Genomic DNA, 15,607 nt, shown 5'->3' with positions numbered 1-15,607 from the left:
CTATTTTAACTTTCTCCTAGTTACAGTAGCTTGTACATCTCAAATAGCCTGTTCTCCTTTCCCTCTTCTTCTTTTAGCCCAGTTTTGCAGATTAGTTCTTTGAAGTGTAGAAAAAAGTTTCCTACCAGTAAATGTAGGATTCTTCCTACTATCCATCTCTCTCACATCTGTCCGGTTTGTGGGACACGTTCAACAACGTGCCCTATACCAGAAGTGGGATGGGGAAGCAAATCCCATAGGGTTGGTAGAGTGCAGCTGTTCCTCCTGTGACCTGTCTTGGTCCTTGTTCTCTAGAGTAATGCACTGATGTATCATCCTCAGCAAGAGTCTGTTTCACGGCTGGGGAATTAAAAAAATCGTTAGTCCTAAAGCAGAGAAATGTCTTTGTACCCTACAAGAATAATTTTTTTTCTCGTTCAGTTCCTTGAGTAGATTTTAATGTGTAACCTCAGAAAGTTGGGAACACATCAGTTATTTATAGCTAAGTTCATCAGGAAACTACTTCTGTAAAAATTATTGGCTGATGGTTCACCATTGTGGTGTTGTGGAAATTGCATTTCTTAACAAGAAACAAGCCTAATAAAGAAACTAGGGGATTTTTTTACTGCTGATATGTCATGCAGGTTTCTGTATATAAGTGCTGTAATTATTAGTGTAGTTCCAGCAATGTATCTAGTGGCCTTTTTTGGTGTGGAAGCATATTTTTAGGATGTCTGTTTATAGGCATTGCTCCATTTAAAAAAATCAGCAGATTATTAATCCATCTTCCAAAATGAGGTACAACCCAGAGTGTTTAGTTGCTTTCAAATCTAAATTGATGAGTTGTTCTTAAGTCCTTAAATCAAGTGTTGCAACATTACTGCTATATCATATGGTATTTTTTTTATTTTTCCTAAGGTGGTGTTACTGTATTTGTGGCCTTATATGATTATGAAGCTAGAACTACAGATGACCTTTCATTTAAGAAAGGTGAACGGTTCCAAATAATAAATAACACGTAAGTGTTCTCATTCACAGACTTCACATGGTTGTTGGGAATAATTAGATCCTCAACCCTTCTTGAAATCTATGTATCCTATTTCAGTGAAGAGTAGATCGATTTTGTTCTTTTCTTGAATTCATGCAATATTCAACATGTATGGGGTTAAAATATTTATACAGCTAAGACAATAATTGCGCTGAGATCAAGATTTGGGTGCAGATGTAGAACTGTAGCGACTGACACAGCCCCAAGCCTGTCCTCGGGTGATTGGGTGACTCCCTCCCACTCCCTGCCCCAGGAAGGCACAGCCACCCCCTTCAGGGCAGAAAAGGTGGAGATGTGCACTGTTCCATCCCAGACTCTGCACTGTGCAGATACCCTCTGACAGGATTCCAGATTTCATGGGAGGTGGGCACAGTTGGCACCACCACACTGCAAATTCCAGAGACGAGTGTCCTGTACCAGGGGACATCTCAACATGGAATTGCATCTAGCTGGCCTCCACAGTAAACTCATGTACAGATAGTTTATGGGTAGTTTGATGTTCAGTTGCAACAGGATTACTGCATTACAGTCTGATTTGTAGAAGTCTAGTGAAAAGAAAGTAATTTGTCTGCTTTGGAGGTTTCCTTACACACAACTTTTTGGTGCGGTAATAATTCTAATTCATACATGTAGCAGTTTTCATTTGTTCAGTTCTCTTAGTTTTATTAGCTGGCTTCCTGTCCTTTACTGCTGTCAGCATACAGGCAGAATGAGCTGGAGAGGCAGATGAAGACTAGAGAACTGGGAAGTTCATTTGCACATCTCTGCCATAAAACATTTTGGTTTTACATTTAAAAAAAACCCAAACAACCTAACCAAAAAAAAGCCGAAAATCTTGAAAATATGAAATTCTACTAAGAGGCACTAATGTTGCTTAGAACATAAGAAGATGCACGTAAGTGCAGTTCAAAATGGTTTAGATGCCTTCATAATTAAAATAACATGTTACCTAAATTTGCCTGCTTTTCGTATGTGACTACAGGTGCCAGGGAATTATACATTGTTTATATGTGGAAGAGGTAACTGATGTTTTATTGCAGGGAAGGAGACTGGTGGGAAGCAAGATCCATTGCTACAGGAAAAACAGGCTACATCCCAAGCAATTATGTAGCTCCTGCAGACTCCATTCAAGCAGAAGAGTAAGACTTGTATCCTGTCAATCCATTCTTATTATTCATTCTGCACTTTGTACCCTGTGATACAGGGTACAGGGATGTGAATCCTTTAATTCAGTATATGTAACATTTTAGGATAAAGTAGGAGAATACTACTAATTAAAGAATAGCAATGCTACTTGGATTGTGTCAAAGGTATAATTATTAGTAAGTGTGAGGTGGACACTCATGCAGATGTTTTATGCCTGTTTGCTATACTTGGGGCTAAAGGAAAAATGATAGGAGAATGCAGCAGAGGTAAGAATTGGAGTACATACATTGCATACCACATAAAGCAAAAATGAATGGGACTTAGTTGAACAGTTCACACACCATCAACTCTACGTTTTTATCCTTATTTTTGCTTGCCAAACCCTGATTCAACATCACCTATATCCTTGGTATCACCTAATCTTGCATTCTAAAATAACATTTGTTTCACAGTTATTGCTAATCTATTAATCTATAATAACTTTTTGGTGACAAAATCGTTTGGTACCCTAAGATGAATTTGGAAGATTATATTGCTTTGTGTGCCAGTACTTTCTAGATTTATTTGCAAACAAAGATCCCAGAGAGCTTATAGAATCACATAAAGTGGCTGTGGGAACTGTGAGTTGGAGTACTGTTTCAGGTTATGCTTGTTCCAAGGGATTGTATTTGTTGTACTAGAAATATAAAGTTCTGCAGCTCTTGCTTCAATATACAGGCATGGTACTGCCAATAAGCAGTTCCCTGATACATGATCTGTGCACTTCTCTGCTTGCTACTGCACTTCTGGGAAAAGTGCCTGATTTTCAAGATGTTTCCTGAATCTCAAGCTGAGATTTTAGCATGTTGCTGCTGCTGTCACTTGGCTCTTTGCTATTAAAAAGTGATTGCATCAAAGCTGCAGTGTTATTCTACACCCTTGAGTTTCATCTGGTTTTAAAATTACTATCTTTTTCTTAATTTTTTTTTTTAGATGTTGAGGGTTTTTTTTTTAATTATGCAATAAAAGCATACTGTCATCACAACTGTGGTGGTGGTAAAATGGAAATTATAGCCTTTTGAAGAAACCATGTCTCCTAAAGATTGGCAGAACAGAGTGATGAGATTTGTCATAGGTTTGTGATGACTAGAGGTGAGAGTGAAGGGTGATTAATAAGGAAGGAAGCTTTTTAAAACTGACTGTTTTAAAGAACCAGTGCTAATTTTAATAAAGATCACCACAGCATTTGGAATACTGTTCATTTGCCTTAGAGTTGGTTAGCCCTGTGCTTTGATTGTGTTTACAGGTTTTATGTTGTGACTGCAATTGGAGTTACAAGTGCAAAAGTAATATAGAGCCCCAAGATGCTAGGATTTTCTTTAAGCAGCCTTTTCTAAGCCTGAAGGATATATGTTCCATTTATATCTGAAACTGCTTGTGACAGGATCCATCTTATTCATTGTGTCTTTTGAATTACACCGTAATAGAAATGCTTAATGGCAATAAAAACAACAAGTAAACCCTGCCATTATTTCATAGGTAATTAAAAATAAAAAGCACTTTACAATATAGTTTATAAATTGTTGTAGTACCCTGGGGAAGAGGCATTTTCATGTGAAGTCATTAACTAGGGCTCAGTAAGATTATAGGTTACATCCAAATTGTCTCAAGCATGCACACCCTCATGTCCATTTCTAGCTTTGCACTTCTGCCTAAACAGTCAAACTGCAAATACAACAAAATGTAAGAATATGTTTCAAATTCCCCAGATATTGCACAGGCCATTCTGTTCACAGGCCAGCAAACTGATATTTCACCCACAAAACCATTGTTTTTCAGCAGTCTGCAATACTATTTCCCATCACTCATGAAGCCAGATTTGCTTGATGCTAAGATGGTGACAAATAGAAATGTTTGAAATTTACACTGTGCATCACTTTATGATTTCTGAGGCACATAATCAAAATAAAATGTAGTTAGAAATAAATGTTTTTTCAAAGTCTAGGTGTTCATATGAAGATGGACCTTAAAATTATCACTGGCTGAGGACAGTGCCTCACGATGTATTCATCATGATGAGCACACTGTGGGAGCATATAAGAAATTCCTTTTGTGAAAGAACTTAAAGCAAGAAAAAATGCAGGTCTTTTAAGATATCGGCATACTTTTTGGTATCAGGATGATTCAGCAAAATGGAGTGTTACTCACAGAGAAGTAAATGATACCTATAATAGGTGTGTTTCTAAATGATCAGTAGAATCATATACTGAGGTAATGAAGGACAGGAGGCAACAGAAATTGAAACAGAAGGGTTTCCAATTGGATATAGGAAACCTTTTAATCCTGAGAACAGCCAGGAAGGGGGTACAGGTTGCCCAGGTTGGCAGTTCATCCTTCGAGGTTTTCAAGCCTGAAGTGGACAACATCCTGAGCAACCAGGTCTGATTTCACTGCTGACCCTGCTTGCAGCAGGAGGCTGGACCGGAGACCTCCCAAGAACCCCTTCCAACCAGAATGAACCTGCGATCCAGTGATATTTATGCACACCCACTTTGCATTAAATACTGTTTTCTAACATTAAGCCTCTTAGAGAGAAGAGGCTTTATGTTCTTAGAGAAGGTGGTTTCAGCTGTTGCAGTGTTTTGAGAGTTCTACCAAAGAGGGTCATCTGATTCAGCCTGACCTATAAACTTAGCCAGAAGAGGGTGTTACTTTCAGTGTTAAGCACAGTTGATGTCCATTGTCAAACCACCAGAAAACCATAATATTTGCAGATACAGTCCTCTTTACATGTATTTTGCAAACAACAGAAATGAGAGTCGAATAGAAATAGGTCATCTTAATCTTGTGATTATATGGATGTCATTACTTCTGTTGATCTGTATCTGCTTTGGGGTATTAGTGGTCCAGTCAATGCTTGAGATTTCCAAACCTTTTGTTATATGAGTACCGAAGAATAGGAAGCTTTTACTTACAAGTTTCCTTTAAAATTTTCTAGGTGGTATTTTGGTAAGATGGGCAGGAAGGATGCAGAAAGGCTACTTTTAAATCCTGGGAACCAGCGTGGTATTTTCTTAGTAAGAGAGAGTGAAACCACTAAAGGTATGTATATGTCTGTGTATCATTTCTCTCTCCCATTCCCTCCTCCCCCCCACCAAGGTGGGCATAATGAACATTTGTATGCCTATCACATGTCATGTATGTATGTGGACATGTGTGTGTATAATGACAGTTGTGTGGATAAGTTAAATATGTTTTTAAATTTTAGTGAAGAACCAGGTGTAACTTGTTTCCTAGGTGCTTATTCCCTTTCCATACGTGACTGGGATGAGGTCAGAGGTGATAATGTGAAACACTACAAAATCAGAAAACTTGACAATGGTGGATACTATATCACAACCAGAGCACAATTTGAATCTCTACAGAAGTTGGTGAAACACTACAGAGGTAAGCCCAAGTTACAGTGTTCCAATGCTGCCTTGTGCCTGTTCTGAGGAAGAAGGACTGCATATGTAGCTTATATTTAAAACCAAAACTATAAAATTTTCTTTTTGATTTCAACAAACAGTAAATGGACTAGTTCTTTTTATCAACATTAAGATGTTTCTTCCGTTACAGTCTTACCCCTGCTTAACTATGAAGGTTATCTTTTCTGTTTTCCAGAACATGCCGATGGGCTGTGTCATAAGCTAACGACTGTGTGTCCCACTGTGAAACCACAAACACAGGGACTAGCAAAAGATGCCTGGGAGATTCCTAGAGAATCCTTGAGGCTGGAAGTTAAGTTGGGCCAAGGATGTTTTGGTGAAGTATGGATGGGTAAGAGCTTAATGTGACACCTTTCAGTTTTTCCTGTGAATGTTTTAATAGTATTTTAGGTAAATCATTATTGGGATCTGAAAAGGTAATATCATAATGAAATGAAGGGAAAAAATAGCAGTTATGATCAGGCATGTAACACTAAAATTAATATTCAGTATAGTTTCGTTTATAATTATTCTGTTAGCTAAGAAAACAGAAGCAGAAAATCTGTTCAGTATTATAGTGGAGAATAAAACCTGATTTGTTACTTTAGGAACATGGAATGGAACCACAAAAGTAGCAATCAAGACACTAAAACCTGGTACAATGATGCCAGAAGCTTTCCTGCAGGAGGCTCAGATCATGAAGAAATTACGACACGACAAACTTGTTCCACTGTATGCAGTTGTTTCTGAGGAACCAATCTACATCGTCACTGAATTCATGACAAAAGGTGTGTGACAGAATAGTTAGAGGTACCATGTTTAAAAGATTATTTAAGACCTCAGCAGTAAATTAAATGTTTAATTAATGTTAGGTTTAAGCTGACTGGAGTATAAGTGTTAATTTTGATTAAATTAAAATGAGTAACGCTTGACCTACTTGACGCAGTTCTGATTTAGATCGTGGGTGGATGCATGATTTTTTTCTGCACATCTGTGTCACCCTTGGTAATCTTCCAAACACAAGATTGGGGGTTTTTTTCTCCTCATTTTTAGTGTGTACTGCCTGTCACATTTAAATTGGATAGTATAGCTGGGAATGTCATTATATCATCGTATCATTATGCCTGTAGACAAGTTATGCTCACAACAGAGTACACTGGGCTTTCGGGTTTTTCTAGTGTTTCTTTTCCAGCAGTGTAATAGTAAATTTTAAAAAGGTTGAGGGGTTTTTTTCCAGACTCCCTCCTTTATCTCCTTGTGTTCAGTCTTTCATCCTTCTTCCCTTGCTCTATATCATTTCCCCCTCCCCCTGCAGCTGAAACACAGATTTAGAGATTTAGGCTGAATGTAGAAATAAACATCATAAGGATATTAGTGTTAAGAAGCAGCAGATTTTCAAGTCAATGTTTCCATTTTCTATAAAATACAGACTTCTGTTCAACTCACAGAGAAATTTTGCTATCCTCGTAAGATACAGAAGCAATGTTTAAGTCCAAGAGAGTGGCTAGTTGTGTTCAGTACTGTGCCATACTTATGTGTTTTTGGTTTTTTCCTGTTTTGATGGGGTTTTTAAAGGGCTGTACGTTTGAAAAGGTAGATGGGAATAGAAAATCTAAAAAGTTCCTTCTGCATTGTTGTTATTTCCAAATAACACTGGACAGTATCTCTGTCAGATCTAAAACTGCCATGCAAAATCTGCTTTCATTGTTCAAAAATCAGGTTTTAAAAAGGCAATCAGGAAAACAAATATTTATAACTGTCTGTCTAAGGAAAAGCAAGGTTTAATACTAGACTGGTTACCTTGCAAAAGCAGTATTAATGAATTGGAAAAATAGTTGTACATTTGTCTAAATTATGGATTCAAAATGCCATTGGAAGTTTCTGTTCACTGTTTTCATTTGACAAACTTCTCACATTTTACAAAAAGCCCATAAAGCTTCTTTGGTGGTTCATACTTAAAAGCTAGTAGAACAATTTTTTTATATTTATATTTATCCTTTTACAAGGAAAAGAGGTGGATAAGAACTGCATAGTACCCTATTTTTTTTTTCAGTGTGGACAGGTTACTGGAGATCAGTGTGAAATCTTTGCCCCTCTTTGGTCCTTTGAGCTCATTAACCAAGATCGGAAAAAGTCTGTAAAAACACACACAGCAAACAGCAGCAGCACTGTGGGTCTGGCCTGCCACATTTTTGCTTTCAATACAAAAATACAGCAAATCACTAAAGTCATGTTGGAGGAATCTAATTCATGGTTACTGCTATGAATCCACTGCAGGATACACAATTGAGTGGTTTCTTTCCCCACCATCACCACACTTGTAATTTTGTTGTTGTAATTTTGACTGTGACAAGACTGATTGGTTATCAGTCTTCACCAGTTTCTTAGAAAAAGGTCATGTTCCTATTTCTTATGGCACAATACCACCTGTAGAGAAAGCTGTTGTTCCAAAGACAGAGCTATACTGCATATGTAAAGATTGCTGTCTACAAAGAAGCACAGCTCCTTGGAACTGATTTCAGATACTGCTTATGTTGTAATGTTCTGGGTACAATTGCATTATATAAATGGGAGAAAATAATATACTGTAAAGAATTAAAGATAGTTTTGTTTTCCTCTGTAAGGAAGAAAAAGCAACAGAATAAAAGCAACAATTTCAGGATAATTTCTCTAATGTATAGTTGGGACTGACAGAAAAATTTAAGGGACAGAGGTTTTTTGTTCTGTGATTATAAATCTCACTGTGGAAGGCAGTCCAGCTAGGAAGAGCATTGATACCAGCAACACTGGAAAAATTCTAATGTATTTCTGTATAATCATCAAGCAGCAGCCTGTTTTATTAATTAGCTGAATTATTGAAGTGGATTCCAAAATACTTGGATAAAACTGCTCTAACTAGTTATCAGCACAGAGGTAACTTCAGGCACGGTCATTGAGTTATGTATTCTGGTAAATGATGGATTTTCAAATACAGATGTCATGAGATGAATGTGTCAATCATAATGTCTAGGAAATAAATCTCATTCGTGTTTTCAGGTCAAGTTAATTTTTTGTTTTTTTCCTCCCCCCCCTCCCCCAATGTGTCATCTGTTACAGGCAGCTTGCTAGACTTCCTTAAAGAAGGGGAAGGGAAATACTTAAAACTCCCACAGCTGGTCGACATGGCTGCTCAGGTACTAAGAAAACTCTATGTTGTGCTTAGAGAAGAGATATCAACTAAACATAAATATTGAATGCTCTGGCTATTTTATGCTGCTCTGTCTTACACCTTCTGTTGTAGGTTTGTAATGTGTCAAAAAAGAAACAGTCTGGTTCACAATTAGCAGATACTGTATAGCTGGACACACTCTAATCAGTGCTGGCACAAGCTCTTGCTAAGCTATATTTCCTATGCTTATACAGTGATAATAAAGCTAAATAAGGGGGTACAGCTTAATGCTTGGGAGAAATGCATAACATCATGAAAAATAACCTTTAATAACACTTTCCTTTTAAGATTGCTGATGGCATGGCTTACATTGAAAGGATGAACTACATCCACAGGGATCTCCGGGCAGCTAACATTCTTGTAGGAGACAATCTTGTGTGTAAAATAGCAGACTTTGGTTTAGCAAGGTTAATAGAGGACAATGAGTACACTGCAAGACAAGGTAAGGCCGATTTATTTACTGAATAAATAAGACCTGTTACCTTCAAATGGCAGAGAACTATTACATTTAGCAGAACATGTCTGTATATTCTGCATGAATATAGATTCTGCATTTAAGTGGATTTTCACAGTTATGTTTAGGTGACCCCCTCACCTAAGTACAATCCTAGTAAACTTTTTATTATTCAAAATTATTTGGCAATTTGTTTATGTTCTCAAAAAGTGTTTTTAATTATTTTGGGGGGATAAAACATGCTACAGAAGAGAGATGAGATTCCAGAGAGATTGCTCATCAGGTTCACTTTTTGAAACCTATTTAATTAAGAATCTCAGATGTCTTCAGTGTTTCCAGAAATTGTAGCCAGTAGTTGCTGCCCTAGTTTGAGAAATACTAAAATACTAAACCACCTCAGTTTTTCTCAATAAAGCAAATGTAAAAATGTTTTGAGTTCAGTGTTCTTTTTTAAATATTTTGCAGTGTAAGCAAATTACCCATTAGCAAGGGAAAAATTGAGTATCTGTCTTTCCAATGTTTGTAGGAGCTAAATTTCCAATTAAATGGACTGCTCCAGAAGCAGCATTGTATGGTCGGTTTACAATCAAGTCGGATGTGTGGTCATTTGGAATTTTACTGACAGAGCTGGTAACAAAGGGGAGAGTGCCATATCCAGGTAAAAGGAAAAGTTTAATAGATTTTTCCTTCCTTTGTTGTATTGTATGCTTCTGAAGTTACCTTTTGTACTTTTTGCCTTCATTCAGAGTCCACATTTCAGAAGCAGACACAAAAACTTAGTCACACCTCACTGGTTCCTTTGTTCACAGAGCTACTTTGTTTTATATGCAGATTAACTATCACATCTTTTAAAGTGCTTTAAGATAATAGCATTTGTATATGTGACTGATTGTTTCAAATTAGTGGGTATATCCTTATGTTTTCCTATCTGTGTGTTCATGATATTTCTACTTTTGACATTTTCCCAGGCTACAGTGAGCATCAGTAGACTGAACCCACTAAACCAGTTTTTGAAACTAAACATATTTCAATAGATATTTTGCTGTGACTGCAGTTTGTAAGGCATTTCTGTTAGGTATATGGCCTGATTTCAAATTAAGTGGTCTTTGAATGGAACCTAAGACAGACAGAAGGTATTTGTGCTTGAGTCTCCTTTTTGAAAGGACAGGTTCAAGGCAGTAGGAAAGTGAGAAAGCATACATATGGAAAAAGGACCAGGTGTTGAGGAATTAACAGTGTACTGAAATAATTTTCAGAAAATGTATTTAATGCACAATGTAAAAAATTCACTCATTATAAAGTGTGTTCATTAAAAGTTCTGTTCTGGTAGATCCACATGTATGGCAGCTGGAGAGACACTTAAAACTTTGGGCAACTGTTCTTTGCATAGTGTCATTCAGAGTTAAAATGCTTTCCTTTTAGGGATGGTGAATCGAGAAGTTCTGGAACAAGTGGAACGTGGATATAGGATGCCTTGTCCACAAGGCTGCCCAGAGTCTCTCCATGAGTTAATGAAACTGTGTTGGAAGAAAGACCCTGATGAGAGACCAACATTTGAATATATACAGTCTTTCTTGGAGGACTATTTTACTGCTACAGAACCACAGTACCAGCCTGGAGACAATTTATAAGCCAACAGTCTATATAACATGCACAAATCTGCCAAATGTAAAAGACTTGCAAAGGATTCCTGAAGTCTCTAAGGAATCACAGGAAAGAAAATCTTCGCTACTTTGCATGCTCTTAATGGCAAACTGGAATTTCATAATGCAGTTGCACAAAACCACTTTTGAAGTGTTATACTCTAATTTACCAATGACATGTTTTTATTTTTTCCTCTTTCCCAACTTATTTTCAGGGTCCAAAGGAAGCTTAATGAAAATAAGGGGCAGAAAAATGAGTGTTGGTGTGAACAATAGCAGAAAAACCAATGTTTCAAATCCTTTATTTTCCCAACATTTGCTAATCATTCTACTAAAGAGGGAATTGTCTGGAATTAGTGACCTTGGGGTAAGGCATTTTTAAAGCAGAAGAACTTTGTGGGACCAAGCAATTCTATTCCAGTTCTGTAAAACTCCCTGTGTTTAAAAATACATGTGTGTGCCCCCCACCCCCACCTCAAAAAAGAGATGGTACAACTCTATTTGATATATAGTCTTGATATTTAAGCTTCCTCTTGCATGGACTTAATTAGGGTAGTCAGGTTAAAAGAGAAATTGGAACAGTGAATGAGAAATGTGATCTAAATGGTAGGCCTCAATAGTGAAATTAGAGAGCATAATGCACTGTGTTAATACCTGTATTAATATAACTGGAAAGTAGCATGAGAGGTTTTTCTTTTTTCTTTCTGCATAACTAATTAAGAATAATTGAAGGTAACTAGAAAATGAGGTAATATTTTATAAAATTGTGTTGATAAAGTATGATGATATTTGAACTTGAAGCTATGTAATACAATCAGGGGGGGAAAGCCTTTAATCTTCTAAGCTCCAATCCAACAGCAAGCTTTTGTATGAGAAGACTACCTGAACAAAGCTCACCAGGAAAGCAAGACTGAAGCTGGTAAATGACCACTCTTTAGTCCTTTTTGAGAGACAGGTTTGGTACTGTTGTATGTGGCTTTTTTGTGTTAACAAGGGTGGGTGCCACAAATGTTATCTGTCACTAGTTCAGGGATTTGATTGCACTTTTGCTTTTCTTGACTATTAAGACACACACACGGTTGCTCTTCCTACTTCTGCCCTTCCTACAGAATTATTTAACTAAAAATAAGCAAAAGAAAATGTGAAAGTTTAAAAACTAAAGGTATAAAATATATTTAATACTGTCCAAATGATGAAATTTGCTGGCATTCAGCCCAGCTGACACTACATCTAGATTTACTTTCCTTGGCTACTGACATATCAAGCAATAACGTCATGTCTTTTACTCAGCAAGTTGCATGAGGTTCTTGAATTTCTGATCATGCTTAATTTTGAAACGCTAAACTCTTACTTAGCTACCAGGTTGGAATTCATATTATCATTGTAAAGCTATCCAACAAATGAATTTCAGAAAAGCTGGTAATACAGTTCTGGTACTAAGCATTCTTCGTGGGTTTACACTACATTGAATCCAACTACCAAACAGATCTGTGTAAGAACAGTGCCATCATTTTTCATTTTCCCTCATCATCGCTCATCAACTGTACATCTGTGGTTATCAAATTTTAAAAGGGCTTTATGTAAGAAAAACAAAAATAAAAAAAACACACACACACAAAAAAATCAGAAAACCCCAAAAATATGATGGAATTTTAATTTTTCTAAATATTTTAAAATTAATAACACAATCATATGAGTTTATGTATTACTACAGTCATAACAAGAAATGCCAAAAATGACACTGGCATTGTATGGATTTTTGATTACTGAATGGAACAGTTCATTGTAATAACACTTGTATAGTAAAGGAATAAAACACTAACTTAATGAACGTGTTCATTGTAAATGGTTGTGTATTATAAAACTTCTCCAAAAGAGTTTGTATGTTTATGAAAATTTATTTGTTTCACCTGAAGACCTTGATGTGGTTCTTACCCTAACAGAGTTTAAAATTCACATTCACACTTTTTATATAAATAGTAATAAGTTTAATTATGTAACTAAGTATTTTTATAAAGTATGGCATTGTTGAACTGTTTTGCAGAATTGGTTCAAAATAAACTTCTCCTTGATTGCATCTGCTTATTTAAGATGGGGAGGGGAGAAGGTGGGAGGGGGACAAAAGCAGAGTAGCCTTCATATTGAGGGGAAAAGGAGGGGAGTAAATCTTTTATCCTCTGTAAATTGTTTTAATGTACTTTCATACAAGATTCTGATTTCATAGTGCATTTTTGATGTTAAAACAGAGACATTTTCTAGCCTGTTTCAGAGGTCCTTGGGAGGAATTGGGTAGAACAATTCTGTCTGGGCTTAAAACTAACCCCTGTGATGGACAGACAGACAGACTTGGGATTCTTGTGAGAGCAAGTTCATCGTAGACTCTCAGCTGGTGGTCACTGCCATGCTGTAAGGCGAGCACATATCCTCTCTCTTGCTTTATCTGGTATTAGCAGCCGCTGTTCACTTCTGTGCAGTTTTTCAGGGAATGTTATACATTTATTCTTGCAATAGCTCACGCTTTATCTCAGCCTCATTGAATGTTACCTGTCTCAATGACCAGTACTATTCAAACTGCAGATCCTGGCATGTACATACAGTGCCGCTGTAGTGTAAGGAGCTGGTACTGTGTGAGTTTCAATAATAACTAATACAGCACTAAAATCATTCTTCTTACAGAACCTACAAACTGCAAAGCTTACTGTATTTTTAGTATTTCCTGTAATGTAATTAATGTTTTCCTACTTTTAATGAGAACAATCATGTAGTATCTGGTAATCTGTAGTCTTCCCTGTTGTCCCTCAGAACCTTGTGATTCCCGTTCTGCATGCTAGACCCGCGGACTGTTTCTATCATGCGTTGTTTCAAGCTGTAGTATTTTAAGAATATTTTCATACTATTTTTGAGTAAGCTGCCAAACATAAACACGTGTACGATCCTACTGTTTAGATAAAGTACATTCCTACTGGAGCATAAAGCATTATGAAAAGAACCTTATGGAAGGTAAAGTAGCCTTGGAAAGGTTTGGAGGGTTTTTTGTTGGTGTGGGGATTTTGTTGTTTGGGGTTTTTTTGGCTGGTGTTTGTTTTGGGTTTTTTGGTTGGTTGGGTTTTTTTGCTTAAAGAAAGTCTCTTAGAGTTTGCTGATGGGCAGACACAAGGCAGAATGCTATCTTACCCGCTTAGTCATCTACAATACTGTTTATTCTAAAACACTTTATCCACAGCTGGAATGAGTATAAATGAATATAAACAACTGAACTTAATGAGCCCCCACTTTGGTTATTTATTTTCATCTATTCAATCCAATGAACTTCTCAGTTTTTAAGTTTTCCCTGAAGATGCCGTGGATGTTTGTATTTGTGCCAGCTTACCCCCAACATGCAAGACTTCGCTTAGAGCTACACAGTCACATTCAGTTGAAACCACATCAGCACTCACATAAACTAAGCAGTACATTGCAAATAGGAGACTCAAATTCTCACACCTGGCTAAGGAATTTAGGGCTAGATTTGAATAATGGATTTGGGCACCATAAGCAGGTCTGGGTGGATAACTGCTGAAGTCCAAATTGTGATACATCCAGTAGCTGTTGTCTTGAGCAGTAGATACGTGGACTGTGTTCAAATGCCAAGAAGTGCAGGTGCTTTCATAGCCCCACATCTTGCTCCTACTTCAGTCTGATCACAGTGCAGAAACAAACCAGCCATTGGCCTTCCAGGCACTGCAGGAGGCTGGCAGTCATTGTGGGGCTCAGAGCCCACCCCACCCCAATGCACATCTCTGGCAGACTCCCTTCCAAGACAGGGTGGGAAGAGTCTGTATATGGGAATAGGATGGTTGTATCTATTTTTGATATAACAGCCTTGAGTGTAAAACCTGGGTTCTGATCAAGAATCCTGGCTAACTAGTTGTCAGCTGTGAGAGACTGTTAGGAGATTGTTGAGAGTTAGGAGCAGAACCTGCTGCAGAACTTCACCCACAGCTGTAGGCTTTAGCATTTGCTCAAGGACCAGATTATTTTCTCTCTGCAGTTTTTCCTACTGACAAAGAGAACGTGTTAGCTGGAGAAACATCAACAGCTTCCCTGCCTTTCCCTTAGCATAGGGGAGAAAAAGGGGGAGAGTGAGACAGAAGGATGGAGGCAAGCAGCTGAGGTGCTGCGCTTCATCGCTGAGCAGAGGGAAGCAGGCTGAGGGGTGTGGCATAGCAATATCATATGTTCTCCTCTCTGTCATATTTTGAAAAGAAGGTAGAAATGCAGCGGAACTGAGGAGCATCTGTTCCCTTGTGCACAGTGGAAATGGAGCAAGGCTAATGCCAAGTGCTGCTTCTACTCTTTGGTGGTTCTGGGCAGCTCACCCTGACTGGTTTCTAACAGCCCCTTCATGTTAACTGAGGAGTCCCAAGCATTGTTTTGCTCTCATTTCTAAGAGTGAATCTTGATCAGCTTTTAGGAAATAATAATAATTTAAAAAAAAAAGGGTACTGAGAGCCTGACCTGAGAAATGCTGGTTGCTGGATCCCAAATTGACAGCATTTCGGACACTGGGAAGTAGCTTAGCATTCCTTTCCTAGTAAATGTGTGTGGATGTAGGATTTTGTGTTAGGTTTCCCTCCTCTCCATCTGGGTATGGTGTGCCTAGGAACTTAACAAGTTCAGACATTACCCATGGGCCCCGTGTTC

General features: G+C 37.6%; 1 protein-coding gene across 1 annotated transcript in view; it reads left to right on the top strand.

Annotated features, from left to right (window-relative positions):
- The window catches only part of YES1 (YES proto-oncogene 1, Src family tyrosine kinase), a 49,545-nt gene extending 36,544 nt beyond the window's left edge, over positions 1–13,001 (top strand). The window contains exons 3-12 of the mRNA XM_027731238.2: positions 898–997; positions 2,068–2,166; positions 5,151–5,254; positions 5,450–5,599; positions 5,816–5,971; positions 6,228–6,407; positions 8,716–8,792; positions 9,116–9,269; positions 9,808–9,939; positions 10,704–13,001. Of these exons, the coding sequence (XP_027587039.1) occupies positions 898–997; positions 2,068–2,166; positions 5,151–5,254; positions 5,450–5,599; positions 5,816–5,971; positions 6,228–6,407; positions 8,716–8,792; positions 9,116–9,269; positions 9,808–9,939; positions 10,704–10,912 (1,361 nt within the window). The 3' untranslated portion in view covers positions 10,913–13,001. The remainder of the gene's footprint in view (positions 1–897; positions 998–2,067; positions 2,167–5,150; positions 5,255–5,449; positions 5,600–5,815; positions 5,972–6,227; positions 6,408–8,715; positions 8,793–9,115; positions 9,270–9,807; positions 9,940–10,703) is intronic.
- The last annotated feature ends 2,606 nt before the right edge of the window (positions 13,002–15,607 follow it).

Source organism: Pipra filicauda, unplaced genomic scaffold (assembly GCF_003945595.2).
Source record: "Pipra filicauda isolate LSUMZ 115617 unplaced genomic scaffold, ASM394559v2 scaffold154_size2910363_pilon, whole genome shotgun sequence".
NCBI classification, from domain to species: domain Eukaryota; kingdom Metazoa; phylum Chordata; class Aves; order Passeriformes; family Pipridae; genus Pipra; species Pipra filicauda.
This window is presented reverse-complemented; position numbering and strand designations above follow the sequence as displayed.